Source organism: Vombatus ursinus, unplaced genomic scaffold (genome assembly GCF_900497805.2).
Source record: "Vombatus ursinus unplaced genomic scaffold, bare-nosed wombat genome assembly UNPS02005659.1, whole genome shotgun sequence".
In the NCBI taxonomy this organism is placed as follows: Eukaryota; Metazoa; Chordata; class Mammalia; order Diprotodontia; family Vombatidae; genus Vombatus; species Vombatus ursinus.
In genome coordinates, this window is record NW_020945437.1 from 5,253,265 (window position 1) to 5,277,189 (window position 23,925).

The 23,925-nt window shown below is 37.2% G+C and overlaps 1 protein-coding gene across 1 annotated transcript in view; it reads right to left on the minus strand.

The window, feature by feature from the left end:
* TYR (tyrosinase) overlaps positions 1-23,925 on the minus strand; it is a 161,207-nt gene that overhangs the window by 89,631 nt on the left and 47,651 nt on the right. The window contains exon 3 of the mRNA XM_027848297.1: positions 13,042-13,189. Coding sequence (XP_027704098.1) covers positions 13,042-13,189 — 148 coding nt within the window. The remainder of the gene's footprint in view (positions 1-13,041; positions 13,190-23,925) is intronic.

Here is a 23,925-nt window from a genome sequence, read left to right on the forward strand (position 1 = left end):
AGAGTCAACTATTCAATACCTAGGGTATAGCTAGAGGACATGCTTTGGAAAAAGGTCATACAGGTCTAGAGGGAACAGATCTCTCCAGTCCCTTCCCCTACTTTCCTCCTTTTAGAACTCAATAACCTTTTCCCCATTCCCCAATGACTGAAATAGGGAGTGATGATACTACAGCCAGATATGTGAAGTTTGGATTCAGTCAAAGGGTCACACTTGAGGACCTAGAGGGACACATGGAGCCTTGAAGCCACAGGTTTCCCACCCCTGACTTAGAGGGTAATGGATAGGCAACCCGTAAATATAGAACTATGAGGGAGAAATGGAGTGAAAGATACCAGCAGAGGAATATGTGATCAAAAAGAAGATAATGCTCATGTGGTGAAAGTGAGGGATAACCATTGCATGGTCTATATACTCCAGTGGCATCTTCAAAATGTCACAAGAAAGTGAGGAAGGCCCTCAGTATGGTTCTTGTATGGTTACGTATTTTGGGAATGGTAATAGCAAAAAGCAGATGGAACTGGTGCTCTGGGTGAATGGCTCGATGACTCAGTGGCTACGGGTGATACATTTATAAGAGTTCAGGGAAAGAGAAGGTGGTAGGCAGAAATCTCAAACTCTTATTTGCTCCCATTGTCATTCACATTCACCTGTGGCCTTGAGGCCATAGGTTCCCCACCCCTGCTCTAAGTAATCCTCAATTTTAATGCTTCAGACACTTTAGTTTTCCTTGACTCAAGCCAGCACCACAAGTAGAATGTTGTATTGTTATCACTCTATGTGTAGGTTAATGTTACTGTCATTATGTTGAATTTTCATTTCAGGGATTAGTTTGGGTCTTTAATGGGGTTGTAAATTTTCTTATGAGTAACCAAGCCAACTATATTAATAATAGATGTTTCCTTCTGCGTAGGGGAAAGCACCCCTAGAAAAAACCTGTGTCCTCTAATAAAGAATATTTGGATACACGTCAACATATTAATTTACAATGGAATATTAAAATGCTATAAAATAATAAATATAAAGAAAAATAGCATGGTGACTACATCGATGGCCAGCCTTAGAGTAAGACCTGGGTTCAAGTTCTGCCTTTGACTCACAAGTGCTAAGCAAAATATATGACACATAATGGGCACTTAATAAATGCTTTTTGACACACTGACTAATTAACCATGTGCAGAGTTATTTAAGCTCTCAGTGCCCCAAGGAAGTTTCTAATTCTCAAAGTTATAGAAGAGTTGCCTGACCTGCATCAGAGGAATTCATTTCTGGGCTTGAGATTACCTATACTGACTCAGGGGGAGAAGTACATTAAGCACAAATATAGAAACATCTACATGAGGTGACTCAAATGGAAGTCAGCAGAATCAGAAAAGTAATAAACATTGAAGCCAAAGTGTATGAAAGGCATTTAGATCACAGATAAAGATAGAAGTGAAGGAGATTAAAATAAAATTTTAAAGAGACATAGAACAAAGTAAATTCGGTGAACTATGTTAATTTGTTAAATTATATTTTGCTAAAATAGATAGTGTGCCATGTTTATACTTTTGCATGTGATATTAATCTTCATTTAGTAAATTTATTTGATTGTTTTTATTGATGATTGTTAAATTTATAACACAACATAATTAAAAACATAGTTGCCCTGATCAAATCTTTTTTAAAGTCCTCACTTAAATAAATATTTATGAAGTTATCCCTCCAAAAAGCTGACATTCTACAGTTCTCTCGCCTGGTGGTTCTGTTGCATCAAGCTAAGTATACCTCTTGGTGTGCAGAATCAGACATAAGCAAGCAGTTGTTTCATGATATTCATTCACAGCACTTGGTACACATAGTGCCTTTGTTTCAATCAAAAAGTGGAGGAAGTCAACAAAATGAACTTGAGACTCTGGTCAGTGAGGACTAATGAGTTGATGAAGTAGAAATAATTGGAAATTTTACAGCAATTGATCACTGTCATGGTTGGCAGTGGCTAGATAAGGAGGACGATGGGAAGGGCAGTGGAGGAAACCATGTAGAGCCTGACCTGTGGATCATAATACCCTAGATTTGGGTTGGGAAAATTAAAAATAATTAAGAGAAAGAGTTGGTAGGGGTCTATGGCCTCAAATGCTACACAAGGTCAACTTAAGTGGGGATGAGAAGCTCTCAAGAATGATTTTTATTACGGAACTAATTTTAAATAGATTTTTCTTCTCCAGGATAAGAAATGCATTTTCACTTGTTTCCAGTACTGATGAAATACAATTTTATTTGTTTATCTCCCTTTGAACAATTCAAATATTCATAATGGTGACATCTCAAATGATTACAAAAGGGAAAACAAGCTGGAAAAACAAGTTAAATTGTCCTAAAGCCCAGAGATGTGCCCAGTCTATAGATGCCCCAAAAGGTTGCTGAGCAATGTTGGTTTTAAAATACATACCCAGAAAAACAAAAGCAAGGATAGCTGAGTTTGAATACAAAAGATCTCAAATGATATGTCAGGCCTACAAAAATTCTGAATGGCCAAGCTTGCAGCGAATGCCAAGGAAAAAAAAAACCAGAAGTTTAAAAAAGCTTAAAAATATTTTGGGAATGGGAATATCAAAGAGCAGATGGAACGGCTGTTCTGGGTAAATGATTCAAAAGATAAAAGTAATATATTTGTAAAAGTTCAGAGAAAGAGATGGGGATGGGCAGAAATCTTAATTTTTTATTTGTTTCCATTTTTCTCCCTTTCCCATGGAGAATAAGCTTTGCATTCAGAACACAACAAAAATGGTTAAAGAGGAATTGAAATGCATGGTAAGAGAGGAGATGCTACAAGAGAAGCATTGAGCTGCCTTCAGGGATTTCAAGTCACCACTATCAAAACAACTGCATCCCAGGTTACCCAAAGAAATGTGTAGTGTGCTTGCTGAGCCAATGTAAATGAAATCCGCCAGATGTTGGAGAATGGGAAGGTGAAGGAGAACTGAAGACAGATAAATGGCTTGATTTTCAAAAAAGAGAAAAATGATCTTGCTAAACTAAAGCGTCACCTCAGATTCAAATGACAATTTTGTTTTTAAGTTTATAATAAGCAACTATTTGTCTAACTACACTATTCACATCTATGTTTCTCTTCCGGAACTTTTGTCAGAACAAAGGGTCAAAGGACTACTGTGTATCCATTATGTACCAATACTCTCAATGATATAATGAACATAAAATCATATAGAGACTTTAAAATGTTATACAAATGTCAACTACTGTTGTTGCTCTTGTGGTTTACTAATGTGGTACATGCTCTGGAGCTACTCTCTCAACTCCCAATCCCACTGGCAACTCAAGTTTATTGAGGGCAGCCACCATATTTCTCCTCATGGTTTTATGGCTAACTCTGAGGGAAAAGGATTTTTTTTTTCTAAATCTAAAACTCATGACCTCCAACTTGTGGGCTCCACCCATGATTATCTATCTGTTTATATCAATTAGTCAGGCAGAGAATTAACATTTAGAAAGAGATATTTATTCTGCTACTATAGTTGATAAAAATATCTTTCTTTCCAATGTTTTGTGACACACTTTTCTATTAGTATCTATGGAGTTCAGGAAAGAGTGGCCTCAAGCTAAGATAGTAAATAAATCGAAGCAGGTAACCCACAGCACCTAAAAGTTGTTTGTAATTTTTTTTGTTGTTCCTCAAGACATGACCCTTTGGTATGGTGGAGCTTTTCAGCTAGGCTCACAGTGGTCTTAAATCTGTCTGCCCTCATCGTGTTCAGTCTGTCCTTGCCTCTAGACACTGCCAATCAGAGGACATTGCTAGTATGTCGATAAAAAAGTACAAATTCATGTCCTCTTCTGGCAAAAGAGAGTGAGACCAAGAGCTCTTTTCTTCCCATCAAAGTCCTTCATAATAACGGCTTGGCTCAAAACTCCCTCTATTCTGGCATATGCTCAAATCCTCAATTTTCTTTTTTAATTTTTAAATTAATTTTTAAATTTTTAGTTTTCAACATTCACTTCCATAAGCTTTTGAGTGTTAAATTTTCTCTGCCTCCTTACCCTTCCTCCTCCCCAAGACAGCATATGATCTGATATAGGCTCTACATATACATTCCTACTAAACATATTTTCATGTTGTAAAGATGAGTTAGAATGAATGGGAGGAACCATGAGAAAGAAGAAACAAAATAAAAAAAATAAAAGAGAGAGAAAGAGCAAATAGTATTCTTCAACCTGCATTTACACTCCATAGTTCTTTCTCTGGATGCGGATAGCATTTTCCATCAAGAGTCTTCTGGAATCTTAGATCCTTGTATTGCTGAAAAGAGCTAAGTCTATCAAAGTTAATCATCACAAAATGTGACTGTTATTGTGTACAATGTTCCCTTGGTTCTGCTCACTTCATTCAGCATCAGTTCATTTAAGTCTCTCCAGGTTTTTCTGAAGTCCACCTGTTCATCATTACTTATAGCACAATAGTATCCCATTACATTCATATACCACAACTTGTTCAGTCATTTCCCACTGGGGGGGACATCCCCTCAATTTCCAATTCTTGGCCATCACAAAAAAGAGCTGCTATAAATATTTTTGTACATATGGGTCCTTTTTCCATTTTTATGATCTCTTTGAGATACAGCCCTAGAAATGGTATTGCTGGGTCAAAGGGTATGCACATTTTTATAGTTCTTTGGGCATAGTTCCAAATAGCTCTCCAGAATGGTTGGATCAGTTCCCAACTGTATCAACAATGCGTTAGTATTCCAATTTTCCCAAATCTTCTCCAGTATTTGTAATTTTACCATTTTGTCATGTTAGCCAATCTGATAGGTGTGATGTGGTACTTAAGAGTTGTTTTGATTTTCATTTCTCTAATCAATAATGATTTAGAGCACTTCTTTATATGCCTACAGGTAGCTTTAATTTCTTCATCTGAAAACTGCCTACTCATATCATTTGACCATTTATCAATTGGGGAATGACTTGGATTCTTAAAATTTTGGTTCAATTCTCTACATATTTTAGAAATGAGCCTTTTCAAATACACTGGTTGTAAAATTCTTTCCCATTTTTCTGCTTCCCTCCTAATCTTTATTGCATTGGCTTTGTTTGTGCAAAAACATTTCAATATAATGTGATCAAAATTATCCATTTTGCATTTTGTAATGTTCTCTATCTCTTGTTTGGTTATAAATTCTTCTGTTTTCCATAAATCTGTCAGGTAAACTATTCCTTGCTCTCCCAGTTTGCTTATAGTAACAGCCTTTATATCTATATCATGAACCCATTTTAACTTTACTTTGATATACGGTATAAGATGTTGGTCTATGCCCAGTTTCTGCCATACCATTTTCCAATTTTCCCAGTAGGTTTTGTTAAATTGTGTGTTCTTATCCCAGAAGCTGGGGTCTTTGGGTTTATGAAACAGTAGATTACTATAATCATTGACTACTATGTCTTGTGTACTTAAGCTATTCCACTGATCCACCACTCTGTTTCTTAGCCAGTACCAAGTAGTTTTGATGATTGCTACTTTATAATGCAGTTTAAGATCTGGTATGGTGAGGCCACTTTCCCTAACATTTCTTTTCATTAATTCCCTTGATATTCTGGACCTTTTGTTCTTGCAGATGAATTTTGTTATTGTTTTTGTTTTCTAGCTGTATAAAATATTTTTTGGTAGTTTGATTGTTATGGCACTGAATAAGTAAATTAATTTAGGTAGAATTGTCATTTTTATTAAATTAGCTTGTCATAACCATGAGCAACTGATGTTTTACCAATCATTTAGATCTGACTTTATTTGTGTAAAAAGTTTTTTGTAATGGTGTTCATAAAGTTACTGGGTTTGTTTTGGCAGGTGGACCCCAAATATTTTATTATGTCTACAGTAATTTAAATGGAATTTCTCTTTCTAACTCTTGTTGTTGGGCTTTGTTAGTAATATATAGGAATGCTGATGATTTATTTGAGTTTTTTTATATCTTGCAACTTTGCTAAAGTTGTTCATTATTTCTAATTAGTTTTTCACTTGATTCTCTAGGGTTCTCTAAGTATATCATCATATTGTCTGCAAAGAGTGTCAAATCCTCAATTCTTAATTAGCTTTCTGATATTGTACAAATTCCATAGACCATGATCAAGTTTTGTTTTTTTTTTTAAGCATTTTGAACACATTTCCTGAACAAAATCACTCCAGTTCACCCAATGGCTTTCAAGACCATCTAAATTGGTCAATGGCTTTTTCTCATGGTCTAAAGCCTATGATTGATTAATTAAATGGAAATATGTTCTCACCTGAAAAATATATCAAGGTATAAAATCTTGTCAATTACTTTAAATGGGGGTTGGGATTATTTAATTGATTGACTCAAAGCCATCCTCTCTCTTACCCATTACCTCCAGGATCAATGATAAAATCCTCTTTTTGGCTTTTAATGTCCTTTATAACCTATTGGCCTCCTATCTTTCCAGTCTTCTTATACTTTACTCTCCTCCACATATTCTGCAATCCAGCAATAGCACTGACATCCTCATTGTTGATATTCCATCTCATGATTTCATGCATTTTCACTGGCTGTCCCCTATGCCTAGAATGTTCTTCTCACCTCTGCTCTTGGCTTTCCTGGATTTCCTTTAAATCTTAACTAAAAATCTCACCCTCTGAAAAATGTCTTTTATTATCCATGTTAATGCTAGTGACTTCTCTCTGAGGTTACATTCCATTAATCTTGCATTTATTTTGTTTGTGTATAGTTGTTTGTATGCTTTCTCCCCTCAAAGATTGTGAACTTTGTAAGGACAGGGTCTGTTTTGAGCTTTCCTTGAATTCCTAAAGCTTAGCACTGTGCCTGGCACAAAGTAAGTACTTCAAAAATGCCTGTTGACTTGCTGGTTGACTATACTATGGTTCCTTCAACTGTACAGTTTGATGGTGGATTCATAGCTGACTTAAGGGATCATTGGATTATAGATTTAGAACTAAAAGAGACAACGGATAACATTGAATTAGATCTTCTCATGTTACACTTGAGGAAACTGAAACACAGAGAGGTCATGTCATTTGCTTGGCTTCACAAAGCTAGTGAATGGTTGAAGTAGAATTTGAACTCAGATTGTTCTCACTCCATGTCCAGCACTCCTATTCTCTGCTTTCTCAAGAGAATCCCCTCAGAATGGAACTTGAACATCTATAGAACCAAGGTGAGTATAAAAGCCATAGATCAGTTCACTATGCCAAAGGAAGATTTAGGTTGTATGGGAAAATAGAATAGATTCAGATGTTAAACGAGTAGCTTAAGGAGGGCATGGCATTGAGAATCCCTTAAGACTGAAATGTGAGGCAGCTAAGTGGTATAGTGGTTAAAGCACCAACTCCAGAGTTGAAGAACCTGAGTTCAAATCCTGCCTGAGACACTAGCTGTGTGACATGGTCAAGTCACTTAACCCTGAATGTCTTCCCAAAAAAATTAAAAAAGAAAAAAGAAGACTGAAATGTGTAGTAGACCTTATCTTCCTTTAAAATATACACAGGATTCAAATGTAGGTATCTAGTCATAGCAATAACAAAAACAACAATAGCATTTATTAAGCACCTATTCTATGCCAGATACTGTGCTAAGCAATTTACAAATACTATTTCATTTAATCCTCACAAGAACCCTGGGAGATAGATGATACTATTAACCCTGTTTTACATTTGAGGAAACTAAGGCAAATACAGGTTAAGAGACTTCTCTAGGGTCACACAGCTAGTAAGTGTCAGTCAGAATTTGAACTCAAATATTCCTGAGTTCAAGTCCAGCTCCAGCATCAATCTTGATTAAGCTAGGAAGAAAATGAAACAAAACAAAACAAAAAAATCAACCATACCTGTATAACTTTGGGACTTCAGGGTGAATGTTAAGGTTGTTAGTTGAGAGTTAAGGGTGAATTTGTTGAATTTTTTTTTAACACATAATCTTGGTGTGCTCATTTAAAAAGTATTCCTTGTGCCCTATCCTAGTCAGGTCACTACAAGTAATCTAGAGTAGAACAAATTTAGACCCTGGATCTTTGGTAAAGGAACAAACTGGCCCACTTAATTCTCCATGCCAAGAGCTAGGCCTAGCAGAGGAGAGAAATAATTTAGCTTATGTTCTGTACTTACATATCTCTTTTTTCTTAATCACAATAAAAAGCATGATTAATCTGTCACAGAGAAGACTTCTAAATAACCATAATTGTGCCAATGTATTTCACTCTTACTTCCACAGAGAGAGACATTATTTCTCTTAGAAGTAGAAAATTTAAGATTTAGAAACAATCTTAGACATTGCTTAGTGCAGCCCCCTCATTTGGAGACAAGGCAGTGTAATTGCAAAAAACACTGAACTTGGAGATGTTGGACTTGGGTTTGTCTCCTAGCTTGAATACTTAACCCTCTGTGTGCTCTTGGGAAAGGAATTTGATTTCTCTGTGCTTTAAATTCCTCCTCTATAAAATGGGGATAATACTTGTGCTTTCTTCGGCACAGGATTATTTTAGAGAAAGTGATTAAGAGCAGCAGATTAAATCCTATCCCTCTGGTTTACTATCTCTGGGACCAGAACTAAGACAGTTCATCTCCCTAACACCCAGTCTCTTCATCTGTAAAATGGGGATCTCATGCTAGGTGACCTCTGAGGTCCCTTATAGTTTTAAATTCTATGAAAGGATTCTATAAAACCATAAAGTTCTCTATAAATGTGAATTATTTTTGTTGTTGTTTAGTTGTTTTCAGGTATTTCCAACTCTTAATGACCCCCTTTGGGGGTTTTTCTTGGTAAAGATATTGAAGTTGTTTGTCATTTCCTTCTCCAGATCATTTTACAGATGAAGAAACTGAGGTTAACAGGGGTAAGTGACTTGCTCAGAGTCAAATAGCTAGTAAGTGTCTGAGGCCAGATTTGAACTCAGGAAGAGTCTTCCTGATTCCAAGCCCAACATAATTGTTTTACAAAGAAGGTAATTTAATATGAGAAATAATATGAGTAGCTCACAGTACACAGCTAGTCAGTGGCATAGCTGGAGACAGAAATCAGCTTTATGTATGTATGTATATTGGTACATATGTATGTTTGCATCTATCTGCTAGCTATATTGTCTTTCATCTATACTATCAATTATTTGGTATTTATGAGCTATTTTGATCATCATTTGTCTAGCTATTATAGAGACAGAGTGGCTGGCACAGTGAAAAAGATAAATGGCCTTGGAGCCAGAAAAATGTGGTTTCAAGTCTCACCTTTGACACCTTTTGGCTTTGTTATTCTAGGTAAGTCATTCCCCCTCAGTGCTCTCATGACTGTCTAAGATTGTCAGGTACAAATAAGGTGAAAACCTGCAGTAGAAATTGTGTCTTTATCCAAGGATTCCCTATATGTATGAAATCACAAGTCTAGCCCATATGAGTTATCTACTTTGCTTATTTATCAGTCAATCAACATGTATTTATTAAGGATCTGTTATGAGCCTGGCATTGGGGCTACAAGAAAAATAACAAACCAGCCTCAGCCCTTTAGGAGTTTTCATTCTGTAAGGGGAATCAGCATGTACATATGTAATACAATACTTATTCAAAGAAAACACAAGAGTTTGGAGAGAAAAGTCCTAGAAGCTGAGGGAACCAAGGAGACCTTTTACATGTGTCACTTTAGCTGAGCCTTGAAGGAAGCCAGGGACTATAAAAGGCAGAGATGAGAAAATAATCCCTCAACCAAAAGTAGTAGCCTGTACAAAAGTATGCAGACAGGAGACAGACAGAATGCTGGAAACAGTGTCAGGGAAGAGCTGATTTAATTGTGATATACTGTGTTGTGTAATGGAATATTACATTGCTACAAAAATATGAGAACTTAAATAACTATAGAAAGACCTATATGAAGTGATGTTAAAGCAAGATACATAAAATCAGAATTTTAGGTATGTTGGCTATGATTGTACTGGATTCTAGCCAGAATAGGCCAAGAAGTGAACACACAACAATAAAGCAAGAATAAAACATAATAGAAAAAGAACAGACAAACTTGAAAAGGGACACAGAGCAAATACTTAATTAAAATCCCTATATACTGTATGTTAATTAGTTTGGTTCTACTTTGTTAAATCATAGTGGTTTGTGTAAGATTGTATTTCTTGTTCTTCTTTGATTATTTTTTTTTGTTGGGATGGTGTCAGGGTCCTATTATTGGCCCTGTTGTGTATAATCTTGCTATGGATGACTTATGTGAAAGTTAAGATGCTTGCAGATAGTATAAAGCTAAGGATAGCTACGAGGTCAAATAGCAAAACAGAGATGGGGAAAAAGGTGTTTGTGGATTTGGTCAGTGGGCTGAATTTAAGAAGATGAAATGTAATAGTGATAAATGTAATGTCCTATACTTAAGTTAAAGTAACTCAGCCATACAAGTGCAAGATTAGAAAGATGCAGCTACATAACTATTCATGTGAAGAAAAAAAAAAGGAGTTGGGAAATTTATTGAATTACAATCTCAGTATAAATCAATGGTGTGATGTGGAAGCCCAAAAAATCTTCTTAAAAATTTATTTTGTTAGTTGTTTATAATATTCAATATTTGAGTTAGTATGATGCTTAAAGAATTGGTTGCATTATTGTACATGTACATCTTTTTGTGTGATATAGAAATTTATTTGATACACATATACATACATGTGTGTACATATCAGATGTTTCATATTATGTTATATGTAATATTTTATATTACGTTATATGTTTTGTGTATATATATGTATTAGACAAGATCAGACCCTCTGGGAAAGCTATTCATGGGACCATGCTGTGGAACCCTGATGGAGGCACAAAGGTAATCCACCAGCAAAGTGTTACCACTGTATAGTGTTTTGTATCAAGGAATATGAAAGTTGTCTTCTGGACCTAAGGGCATACAAGGCAGGCAGTGCTATAAATGTGTGGTCTGCTTGACATCAGCTGCTTAATGGCTGTACAAGATAAGGCATATCCAGCATTATTATGCAAACAAGGAGGTTTGAAAAACATTTCCCATTTCTAACTCTAACAGTATAGTAGTGTGTGTCCAGGGGTTCTACATTTCTGCTTTATATTGGTGTTGAGTCACTAATCAGATTAAGGATCTGGCCTACCTGCAAAGCTCATTGTATATAATCACTTAACAATTGTCATGTTTTCTGTAGAGTTAAATGGCAATGCATCTTAAGGCTTTAAAATTGCAGCTTCTTCTGGATTCCCCAAAGTGTATCTGTATTCTTCTTTAAATAACCCCCTTCCTCCAGAATTAGGTTTACCTTCACAACATCTGGAATACCATTCTGTCCCAAGACACATGGGACACTGAGGAAGACATCATCCTTAATGCCATATGACCCTTAATCATGGTGGAAATTGGATGCACCTTCCTAAGATTCTTCATTATGCTTTCTACCAGGTTTGCCACAGATGAGTCAATGGGCCAGGAAGTATAGCCCTTCAGCCTGATCACCTCATAAGCACTTTTGAACACCTGTTTATGAATATTTCTCCAATGTTCTGAATCAGCATCAAATCCTAAGGCTAGATTTTTGCCAAAGACAGTCAGTCTTTGGTGTTCTGAGGAAAAGGGCTGCCATGTTGGAGACTCATCATCTCTCCCTTTAGTTCAACATCAACAAGGGCAAGTTCATCAGAAATATCCTTCATTAGGATGCTGATGGCACATGTATGCCAACTTCACTAACCCAACAAAAGTGATTTTAGTATGGGGAATCTGGTCTTCTTTTAGGATATTCACAATCAGCTGACACTTGACAGTTTACATGTTGGAAATAGAGGAAGCTCAGGTTTGAGTGAAGTTGCTGGTCAGGCTGTGAGGGATTCTCAGATGTGAGACTGCTGCTCCTAGACTTCTGCCATAGTTGAAAAAAAAAACCTAATAATATCTTAGGCTACATTGAGAAAGGCACTGTGTCCAGAACTAGGGAGGTCATAGTCCAGATGTGCCCTACCCTGGTCAGAACATAGCTGCAGAATGCATTGAGTTATGGGAGCTATAGTGATAAGTTGGAGAGTATAGAGAGCAAGGTAACTAGATGTTGAAGGGCCGCATGCAGATGTGTTGGAGGGAATGGCTATGTTTAGCTTAGAGAAGAGAGAACTTAGCTATCTTTGAGTATTTTTCAGTAATGTCATATGCATGAGAGATTAGATTTGTTCTTCTTGGATAGAGGAGATGGGAGAATATACTGGTTTCCACATACGAGACGGGGCTTTGGAAAAAGGAGAGGTTTTTGTTAGTTTTTTTTTAATTATTGGTGGTAGCTTTTAGGAAGATCATAAAGATTGGCCATAAGAACATAGGATAAAGGATTTAGAACTGGAAGGGATTTAAGAGATCATTGGGTATAACCTCCTTTATCTTTTTAGACACAAGGAAACTGAGGCATAGAGAAGTTAAGTGATGTGTCCAGAATAATACTTCCCAATCCCTTCATGACCTCTTAATTATCACTCAAAAATCTTCATTATATAGATTCACACATCAAGGACTTATGAGTTCCATAGGTGAGGGAGGGAAGGCTCTCTATCAGCAAAGATTGCAACCTGTCTGTAACAAGTGGTCTTATAGAATTTGCTGAGGTTCAGAAAGGTTAAGTGACTTTTTCATAATGATACAACTAATATATGTCCCGGCTATGATCTAAAACTTGTATTACTGACTATGAGAGGCAGCATGGCATAGTGGCTAGAGCAGGTTTTAAAGTAAAGACCTGGGTGCAGGTTCTAACCACAAACACATACTGTCTGTGTGACCCTTGCCAAATCACTCAATCTCTCTTAATCCTCTTTAAGAATAAAAATGGAAGAGAAAGTGTCAAATTCCATAAGTAGGGGGAGTTTTCTCATGTGAAAATTCCCTATGTAATTTCATTATATTGAAATCATAGATTCTGTCCCTGTCCCTATTCCTGACTCCAGGTCCAACACTTTATTCACTATACCATGTTATCACAATTAAGAGTATTGAAAAAAAATTTGAAGCATCCCCTTATGAGAAATAGCCAACTGACCTGTCCACAAAGGCATGGTGAAGAATAAAGATGGGATCATTAGCAGATCCTTGTACCTGGGACATTGTACCATTCATGTAGATGTGTAAAGCATTATGCATGCTGCTCTGAGATGCATCTGCAATGCCAGTAAGTGGATTGGCAAAACCTGTGAATATGAAAAAGAAAGCACTTTTAGTTTTCTTTAAAGTCAGAAAGCCCAAATTTACTTTTTAAAAATCTTTACCACTTTTTTTATTTAAAATTTTAAAATTATGGAATAAAACAAATATTTTCATAACATAGTACAATAAAAAAACATGATTGCACATGAAACCACTATTCACTATATACAACTTGCTATTCCTTTTAGATACACAACAAAGTTTTCATGTAAATTTCCTTCCTTCCTTTTTTTTTCTTCTGCCACCATGTCAGAGAGGGGGGAGGGAGTTACGTTATAATTAGACACAAATGGGTATATAGATGTAAAATTATTCTATACATATTTCTATTTATTAGTTCTTTCTCTGGATGCAGATAGCGTCTTTCTTCTTATGCCCTTTATAGTTAATTTTGGTATGTATAATAGTCAAAATAACTTATTTGCTCAAAATCATTATTTTTTTTTTCCAGTGAGGCAATCAGGTTAAGTGACTTGCCCAAGGTCACACAGCTAGTACGTGTCAAGTGTTTAGCCTGAGGCCGGATTTGAACTCAGGTTCTCCTGACTTCAGGGCCGGTGTTCTATCCACTGTGCCACCTAGCTGCCCCTTAAAATGGAGCAGGTCAGATCTCCCATTCCAATGAGAGTCAGACTTGGTTCATGCGTAACCCCTGCACTTTTAGCCTGGGTACAATAATGAGAATCAATCTCTTTTTTTCTTTTATTTTCAAAGTCATTCTTAAAACAATATTGCTGTTACTATATACAATGTTCTCTTGGCTCTGCTCATTTCACTCTTCATTGTTTCATGCAAGTCTTTCTAAGTTTGTTTTTTTTATGGTAATTTTTATTTTTTTTTTGTTTTCAACATTTATTTCCACAAGATTTTGAGTTCCAAATTTTCACCCCATCTCGCCCCTTCCTCCACCCCAAGACGGCATGCATTCTAAATACCTCTTCCCCTAGTCTGCCTTCCCTTCTATCTCTCCCCTCCCCCTTCTCTTATCCCCTTCCCCTTCAATTTTCCTATAGGGCAGGATGGATTTCTGTACCCCATTTCTTGTATTTCTTATTTCCCAGTTGCATGTGAAAGCATTTTTTTGAACATGTGTTTTTAAAACTTTGGGTTCCAAATTTTCTCCCTTCCTCCCTCCCCACCCACCCTCATTGATAAGGCAAGCAACTAAATATAGTTTTTATATGAGCAGTTATGCTAAACATTTCCCTAGTAGACATGCTGTGAAAAACTAACTTTATTTCCCTTAATCCTATCCCTCCCACCCATTTATTTTATTCTTTCTTTTGACCCTGTCCCTCCTCAGAAATATTTGCTTCTGATTATTCCCTTTCCCAATCTGCCTTCCTCTCTATCATTCCCCTACTGTCTTGTCCCCTTCCCCCCCCATTTTCCTGTAGGGTAAGACAGATTTCCACACCCAATTGAGTGTCTATGTTATTCCCTCCTCAAGTCAAATCCCATGAGAATAAGATTCACTCATTCCCTCTCACCTTCCCCCGTTTCCCCTTCACTGTGAGAGCCTTTTCTTTTCTGTTTTTTTTTTTTGTGGGATAATTTACCCCACTCTACCTCTCCCTTTCTCCTTCTCCTAGTATATTCTTCTCTCACCTCTTAATTTTATTCTCCAGATATGACTCCTTCATTTTCAACTCACCCTGTGCCCTTTATCTATCTGTATCTATATACACATACATATAATTTTTTCCCCTCCAATTACCCTAATACTGACAAAGGATTCATGAGTTACAAATACCATCTTTCCATGCAGGAATGTAAACAGTTCAACCTTAGTAAGTCTCTTATGATTTTCTCTTTCCTGTTTAACTCTTCATGTTCCACTCGAATCTTGTATTTGAAAATCAAATTTTCTATTCAACTCTGTTCTTTTCATCAGGAATGCTTGAAAGTCCTCTATTTCACTGAATGACCATTTTTCCCCCTGCAGGATTATATTCAGTTTTGCTAGGCAGGTGATTCTTGGTTGTAATCCTATCTCCTTTGCTATCTGGAATATTATATTCCATGCCCTGTGGTCCCTTAATGTAGAAGCTGCTAAATCTTGTGTTATCCTGATTGGGTTTCTACAATACTTGAACTGTTTCTTTCTGGCTGCTTGTAATATTTTCTCCTTGACCTGGAAACTCTGGAATTTGGCTACAATATTCCTAGGAGTTTTCCTTTGGGGATCTCTTTCAGGAGGAGATCAGTGGACTCTTTCAATTTCTATTCTGCCCTCTGGTTCTAAAATATCAGGACAGTTTTCCTTGATCATTTCTTGAAAGATGATGTCTAGGCTCTTTTTTTGATCATGACTTTCAGATAGTCCAATAATTTTTAAAATCTCTCTCCTGGATCTATTTTCCAGGTCAGTTGTTTTTCCAATGAGCTATTTCACATTGTTTTCTAAGTTTTCATTCTTTTGGATTTGTTTTACAGTGTCTTGATTTCTCATAAAGTCACTAGCTTCCAATTTTTCCATTCTAATTTTTGAGGAAGTATTTTCTTCAGTAAGCTTTTGGACTTCCTTTTCCGTTTGTCCAATTTTGCTTTTTAGAGCATTCTTCTACTCATTGGCTTTTTGGACCTTTTTGCCATTTGGGTTAGTCTATTTTTTAAGGTGTTATTTTCTTCATTATGTCTTTGGGTCTCCTTTAGCAAGCTGTTGACTTGTTTTTCATTATTTTCTTGCATCACTCTTAGTTTCTCCTCTACTTCTCTTACTTGCTTCTCAAACTCCTTTTTGAGTTCTCACATGGCCTGGGACCAATTCATATTTTTCTTGGAGGCTTTGGATGTAGGAGCTTTGACTTTTGTCTTCTTCTGGTTGTATGTTTTGATCTTCTTTGTCACCAAAGTAAGATTCTATAGTCTGACTCTTTGCACTGCTTGCTCATGATCCCAGCCAATTACTTGAGTTATAATCTCTTTGTTAAGGTAGGGATCTGTTTCCAGTGTGGAGAATGTACTGTGGCAAGCTTCAGGGGTTTTGTGTAGCTGTTTTCAGATATACTTCTGGGGACCTGTAAATTTTCAGTTCCTCCAAGGTGCTATGATCAAGGGTGAGGTGTTTACTTCTTTCCTGGCCTGTGTTCTGGTCTATGAGTGACCACAAGCACTCTTTTCTGTCTTGGAACTGTGAGGAGGATTTCCTCTCCACCGCCACTACAAGGTCCACAGTGCCAGTGCTCCTTACCCCAGGACCACCACCCAGAACTGTGACCCAGACCCAAGCAGGGGCAAAGCAAGAGAATCCTGTACCAGCAGAGAGATCCCTGTAATCCCCCTCTGATCAGTCACTCAATTCCCCCTCAGTCTGTGGGCCAGAAGCTAAGGAGGCAGCCGCAGGCCTGGGGCTAGGCTCGGGAACTGGAACTGAGATCACTGTTCTTCTCTCTTTCACCACAGACACAGAGTTTTCCCACTGACCTTCTAAGTTGTCTTTGGCATTTGTGGGTTGAGAGTTCAGGAAACCGCAACAGCCGCCCGCAATTCAGTCCTCTGAGACTTGCTCCAGGTTCACTGAGGCCTGTGCTCCTATGCCAAGCTGCGCTCCTTTCCCCGCCTGGTGCGATATATGTTTCTGATCAACTATCCAGGTTGTCTTGGGCTGGAAATTTGTTTCACTCTGTCTTTTTGTGGGTTCTGCTGCTTTAGAATTTCTTTAGAGCCATTTTTTATAGGTATTTGGAGGGGTTTGGGGGAGAGCTCAAGCAAGTCACTGCTTTTACTCCGCCATCTTGGCTCTGCCCCTCAATATATCTTCTTGAATTGAGCTTTTCTTGTAGCAAAATTGAGTCCAAATAACCCAGAGAAGAGTTTTAGATGAACTCTCATACTCTTCATTTTTACCAGACTGTACTTCATTTATACCAGAACGTACTTTCCAAATATCAAAGATTTCATTCTGGAAGGTGCCCACCTCCCCCAATTCAATTCCTCTGGTCATTAATGTTATTGTTCTCAGAGCCTGGGGGAGACATTGGATTTTCCTCAGAGAACAATATGTATGTTATGAACCCTAGCTCCACAAACTTTTCTTTAAACACCCTCATCCCCCATGCTGATATTTTGTCATTCTATAACTGAATCTGCAAGTTATGCTCCTTAAAGTTTCCTTAATTCTCTAATCTACCCCCATGGATTTATTTATTACTCTCAGAAGATGCCAGCATTTTCTGGCACTATTGCTGTAACTGATCCTGAGGCAGATTCTCCCTTCTCTGAACTATAAGGGCATTTATATTCTGTATCACTCATTAGGCATTATTCATACAACATCTCTTCTGCTGTTGTCTTTAACAGTTATTTAAACCTTTTATTATTATTTGACTTCTCACAGGTAAATGCCTAGGGTCTTCAGTTAGAAAGTTCCTTGAGTCTTGAGTTATATTTGAAGCTCTTTGGAATAATGAAGAATTGCAAGGCAGTGACTCTTGACAACTCCTAGGGAGATTGGTATATTCTCAGATCATCTCACTAGCAGATGTGCATCCTGGACTGTATTGATTTGCCTAAATATCATAGACTCACCCTTTTGAAAAGTGACACCTTGGGTCAGCTAGGTGGCGCAGTGGATAGAGCACTGGCCCTGAAGTCAGGAGGACCTGAGTTCAAATCCGGCCTCAGACCCAACACTTGACACGTACTAGCTGTGTGACCTTGGGCAAGTCACTTAACCCCAATTGCCTCACTTAAAAAAAAAAAAGAAAGAAATCGACACCTCAATCTAATCCATATCAGCAAACATTTATTAAACACCTACACCATGAAGGGCAGCGAGGGTACTTGATAAAAGGGTCTACCTAGGAGTAAAGACAGCCTTGGTTTAAACTTTACCTCTGATATATATGACCATGAGCAAGACATTGAATTTCTCAGGACCTTAAATAATTCTCTAAGAACATAAGTGACAAGGAAGTTACTGATTTAGATACTGGGGTGGAGGAAATTTCTAAAGAGAGAAACAACCATACAAATGAAATCACAAGTCAAAATGGAAAAAAAAAAGAATATATAAAGCACTCTCCTAAATGAAAGGGAAAAACAAAGATGAAACAGTGCTTGCCTTCAAAGAGCTTACATAATTTTGGAGATAGAATAGCAATAAACATAATTTTAGCACATAATATACAGGGTATTATGGAGTAAGAGGGAGGCAGAGATAATCTGCCATCCCCACACCTCCCACAGAATTTCTATGGGTCAGCTCACCACTCAGGAACACAGAAAAGAATCTACATAGGGAAAACTACCCTGAAGATCTAGACAATGTAACTATAGGCTTCCTGAGCACTAGAGATTTACTTTCATCTGATGTTTTCTCTATTCGGTAGCCAAATTACCCCAAAGTCAACAAGATTTTGACCAGAATAAGAATCCTCTGGTAATAGTAATCACCTGCCCATCGCACTGAATATTCTAGCAAAATGCCATGCCTACATTCTGGTAAACGAAGAATATTATTACTTGTTACATCATTTACCTAATCTTGGCTATACTGTTTTTTAAGCTATTTTGCCAAAACATTATATCTTAAACAATCTTGTATCCCTCAAAATTAAGATTTGATTTTAAAGCTACTGAAGATCAGGGGCCATGTCTTACACTCTTTATCTCATACAATGCTTACCACAATTATTTCATTATGCACATTCAATAATTTTTTTCATTAATCAATTAATCAGACTTTCTTAACCAAATTGGAAAGAAAAAGACAAATTTCTTAGGATCTACATTCCTAAGGATCTACACACACACACACACACACACACACACACATCAATCAGAAACGGAAGTCAGTGTGTTTTCAAATGTTAGTTAAGCATCTCAGTGATGAGTAATTTATTTTGTGATTTCATGGTTCACTTTTCAGTCATAGAAATCATCTTTATGATTTAATCTTGATAGCTTTCAGTACTGAGTTTGTCACATTTTGGAGGTAGCATAAGGAGAAAAATTTCTGAAAATTAAAATTAAATTAAATTAAAAATTAAAAATTAAAATTAAAAATTAAAAAATTGAAAAAAACATAGAATCTTAGCATTCAAAAGGTCCAGACGGATCACTATCTGCTCCCCCTCTGCTCCCTCCACCCCACAGTTCCTGATATCTATTTAAAATACTGCTAGCTAGGCCAGTGAGAAAGCTGGGATACACTGAATATTTATTTGAAATCACAAACTGACCTAAGGTTCATTAGAAATAGATTATATTCTCACCAAACTTGATGTTGAAATTCATAGAAATTATCACTGGCTAAAGAGTGGTAAGGAGGTAAGGTTATATTGAACCCAAGTCAAAGATAAACTTTACTCACCTGTGGTGACAGGCTGGTCAATAAAAGAATGGGAAAGAAGAAATCTCAGCCCTACCCAGTGCTGGTTATATTACATTTAAATTTGCGATCAGTAGACGTATAGGTTATGGGAGTACCAAATATGTAAGAACACATTGGAAGCTATAAATTTCCCTCAAAAGGAGGAAAAAAGCCAAAAAGTAAATAGGGGTAGAATAATTGAGTCACTGAGACCCTGTTGTCTGTGGTTGTAGAATGAGTTAATTGTTAATCTAACATTTTGGTTAATAGAAAATTATCACATATGTAATACCACATTTTGCCAAGGTTCAGAGTTAGAACAAAATGAAATACACCCAAATTAATTAAACTTAATAAGTATTTATTACATTTCTATTATTGACAACCACTGATGATTGAAAGACAAAATAGCCCCTGCCATCAAGGAACTTACATTCCTGTGGGATAAAATATGAAAACAAATAATTAAATGTCACATTCATTCTGGACTGCAAACTTGCTTTTGCAATGGAAGGTCAGCACCCAAGTAGTGGTTGATAACTATTATTCAGAATTCTAAAGGCTAGTTTTTTTTTTTTTTAATATTGTCACTCATAAGCTCCCACTGGATCATTTCCTACTGATTATCAGCTGGGAGCCTCAGCTAGCTTTTAGAAAAAAAGGTATTTACTGAGATGATATACTAAAAATAATTGTTATAAAACATTCCCATCAAACAAGGGACATATATTCCCCTTGTACACACACACACACACACACACACACACACACACTCACAATCAGTGGTTTCTGGGGAAAATTGACTCAAACTTATGAACTTATTGAAAAATAAAAAGGTAGTGAGGCATATGTGTGGGGCATCTCATAGACACTGGAAGTATTTTTCTCCCTTTATGTGAACTTACTCATGTACTTCTTGTGTAGAATTCTTCCTCAATATGCTATCTGCTGATGAGCCAGGACATTTCTTTCCTCCCATCCTGCAACCTCTGCAGATACTGTAATGTCTACAAGGTAATTACACATTCATACAGGGGATGTCCTTTCAAGGTTGCTATTTACTTACTTCCTAACTTCGATAGTTTTTTGCCACCACCTCTGGAGAACTCTGCTGCTGATTAGATATCAGAGTTGGGAGTGAGGGAGAAAGAACAGAGTGAGAGAGAGACAGTGACAGAGACAGAGATGGAGACAGATTGAGAGAAGGACAGAGAGAGAGAGAGACAGAGAGACAGAGAGACAGAGAGACAGAGAGAGACAGACAGACAGACAGACAGACAGACACAGAGACACAGACAGAGAAAGAGAGGGCAAAAGAGAGAAGCACTCTACTCCAAGTAGCTTAACTGGCCTACTATTAGATTTCATGATTCTAAACTGATTTGTTGTTTTATACATAGGCCCAATCAGGTGTCAATCATACTGTATCTCCTGTGTGGGTCATCTATCTTTATTCAATAATCAAATCATTTTATTCCTTTTAAATTGAATAAAGACTTGTTACATGGAGTGAATACATATTTCACTTGCTTGATGAATGGATTGTTTTAGGCAAAGCTATTGGAGCCTTCTGTGATAATATTAATTGGGACAGAGGTGGATATCCTCAATCTTATTTAAATATATGATAATTTGAGGAGCAAAAGAAACCTAATTACTAAGGGGAATCAGGAAAAAGTTATGCACATGAGATAATACAGTGTGAGATAAGTTATGCACATGAGATTCAGTGTGTGCTAAGAATACTAATAGTCAGAGGTGAGGAGGCACTACATTCCATGCGTGGAAGACAAGCTGGGCAAAGACACAGTGGGGAGATACAACGCCAAGCTTGGGGGGATGGCAAGTAAGACAATTTGACTGGAATATATAATGCATAAAGGTAATTAATGTATAGTAAGTCTGGGAAAATAGACTGAAGTCAGATTACAAATAGTTCCTGGCCATCTTCCTGCCACATTCTGGCTCTCCAGACTCCATCTTGGACCCAGTGTTCCATAGAACTATCTTGAACATCTTGGGTTGGGAACAGTGAGCCATCACCATTTCTATCCCAGCCCAGACCCCAAAATTGTGGTTCCTTAGCCATATTCATGCCGTTTTCCCTTTCTTCTGTTTTCTACCTCTAGCTCTGAGAACAATAAATTAAACTACATTCCTGAAAAGAAGAAAGCAATCAATTACTTAATATCTCCACTGTGACTTCATTCCCTGTGACTTCCCTGACCAAAACACCCTTCCCTGGTTACTATTCCTGAATATGCGTTTCCCTATCTGAATATAAAGTTCCTTAAGGGTGGTGTCTTACTTTTCTATTTGATTTTCCAGTGTTCCAGTACCTGGAACATGGTGCCTCTTTAATAAATTAATTTTAATTCAAATTATATGGTACTTGATCATGGTAGCTGTTATCTACAGTCTCCAGGTCATTCTCTCTTCTTTCTAAAATCCATCCCCTGATTTACATTATTACTTTACCCTCAATCTCACATGCTTCCTACAGTTGAGAACTTTAATGGACCTATTGATGTCCCCTCAAAAGCCAGCCTCACACCAAATTGGGTACCCTCTTTACAGACTGAGATGCTGATTCCTCAACCCCAGACATCCAGGAGCTGTACTGTGTCTTGATTCAGGCAACAGCTTGGTTTGGAGAAATCCTTTCATTTCCCTTCAAAAGTTAAACCCCTAATCACTTGTTTCTGGGAGCTGAAGTGCCACTATCTGACCAACTCTCCATCCTCCCCTGATCTTTCTCACCAGTGACCCTGCTCTTTCAGTTTCCTTTTGTGGCCATCTTCCTTTACACATCCATAGGGGATGTCACTGGAGTAGTAGCAGAAATGGAGGTGGCCAACCCTTACCTTTTCTCTGCCCCCAGGAAACCCATTCCTTTCCTCTTTCCTAAGGCCTGAGACACCAAGACTACAATCTCTAGACTGCATCTGGAACAAAGAAGTTTACCCTTCCTCCCCAACCAAAAAAGATTGGCATCTAATACAAAGTTCTAGAGGGTCCCACCCTACTTATTAAGCTGCTTAAATACTAAGTTGTATCGTAAAATGTGAAAGATTATGAACAAGACATCAAGTAGACAGAGAAAAAAAATTGCTTGCCTGATTCTAAATAAATCACCGATCTATTTTAATGATGCATGTTACTTAAAAGAAACACTGAGAAGAGACAATAGAGAGAAAGACAGGAAAACTCTGGTAGAGTAAAAGAAGGACTCTCTCAGATTGACTTATGTAATATGTGGCTTAATTCAGGAAGCAGGAAGCACACATCACAAGGTTATACATGAGGATTTCAGAGGCTACTTAATACCAGTAAGCACTTAAAAGACTGAATTGAAGCTACTCGCAGCAGAAATTCAAAAACTATATATCAGAACTATCTGGGAGCTAGCCAAATCCCCAGAGACAAGGGAAACTGTAACTTTCAACTCGCTTCTTACTTTTTTCTTTTTTTTTCTTCAAGTAACAAACTTACCCTAAAGCCATCAATGTGACTTATTAGCATTTATATTTATTTCAAGTTTCTTTCATTTGGTTCCAGACATTCCCCAGTTCAAGGGAACAAAACATTGAAGCAAATCCGGTGCTGGGTGGATGTTTCTTGGCCTGTGTAATTATTGGAAGACTGCTTGTGTCATGAATACTGTAATTGATTTCCTTGTTTGTTTGCCGATCTCTGTGAGTCAGTCCTATTCATCACCATCACAGACTCAACAAAGGCATTCAACACAGCTTTATTTTTTTCCTTACATTTTATAATTTGAAGTGTCAAAAGATTAAGGCATTTCTGCCACCCCCTGGCTAGACTAGGAAATAATTTTGCTTGTCCCCTTAACCCAGAAGAGGTCAAAGAAGGAGGTCCCAGTGAACCAGCTGGGGCAAATGTGCCAGACAGTCAGATGCACTTAGCTCTAGGGTGCTCAGGAAATCTTGTGACATCCATCTTGTGAGATTTCACATTCAATGGTTGTAGAGTAGTGGGAACCCACAAGGATTTATATTTCCCCAGCATCCATTGGTTTTCAAAAACTCCTTGATTTTTCTATAAAGCACAGATCAAGCCTTAAGTTCTCTCAGGAGGCAAGAAGTCTTCCATTCCTCATTTTTTTTTTTTAGTTTTCATGAAAGATATTATAGATAAAGTTTTATGGACTGTCTAGGCTTGATGAAAACCATCTACATTCAAATTAGATATATGGCTTTGGGAAGATACTGTTACGCTGAACCATCAACTGACAGAAACTAGGGAATTATCCTGTGAACCAGAGAGCTCAGTAATCTGCAAACAGTAAGTCAAGTACAGAGTTTTAAAAGTTAAAAGGCTCTTGAGGCAGCATTTTACCCTTTACTTTTCCTTTATGGTTGAATTGACAGCACTTAGTACACT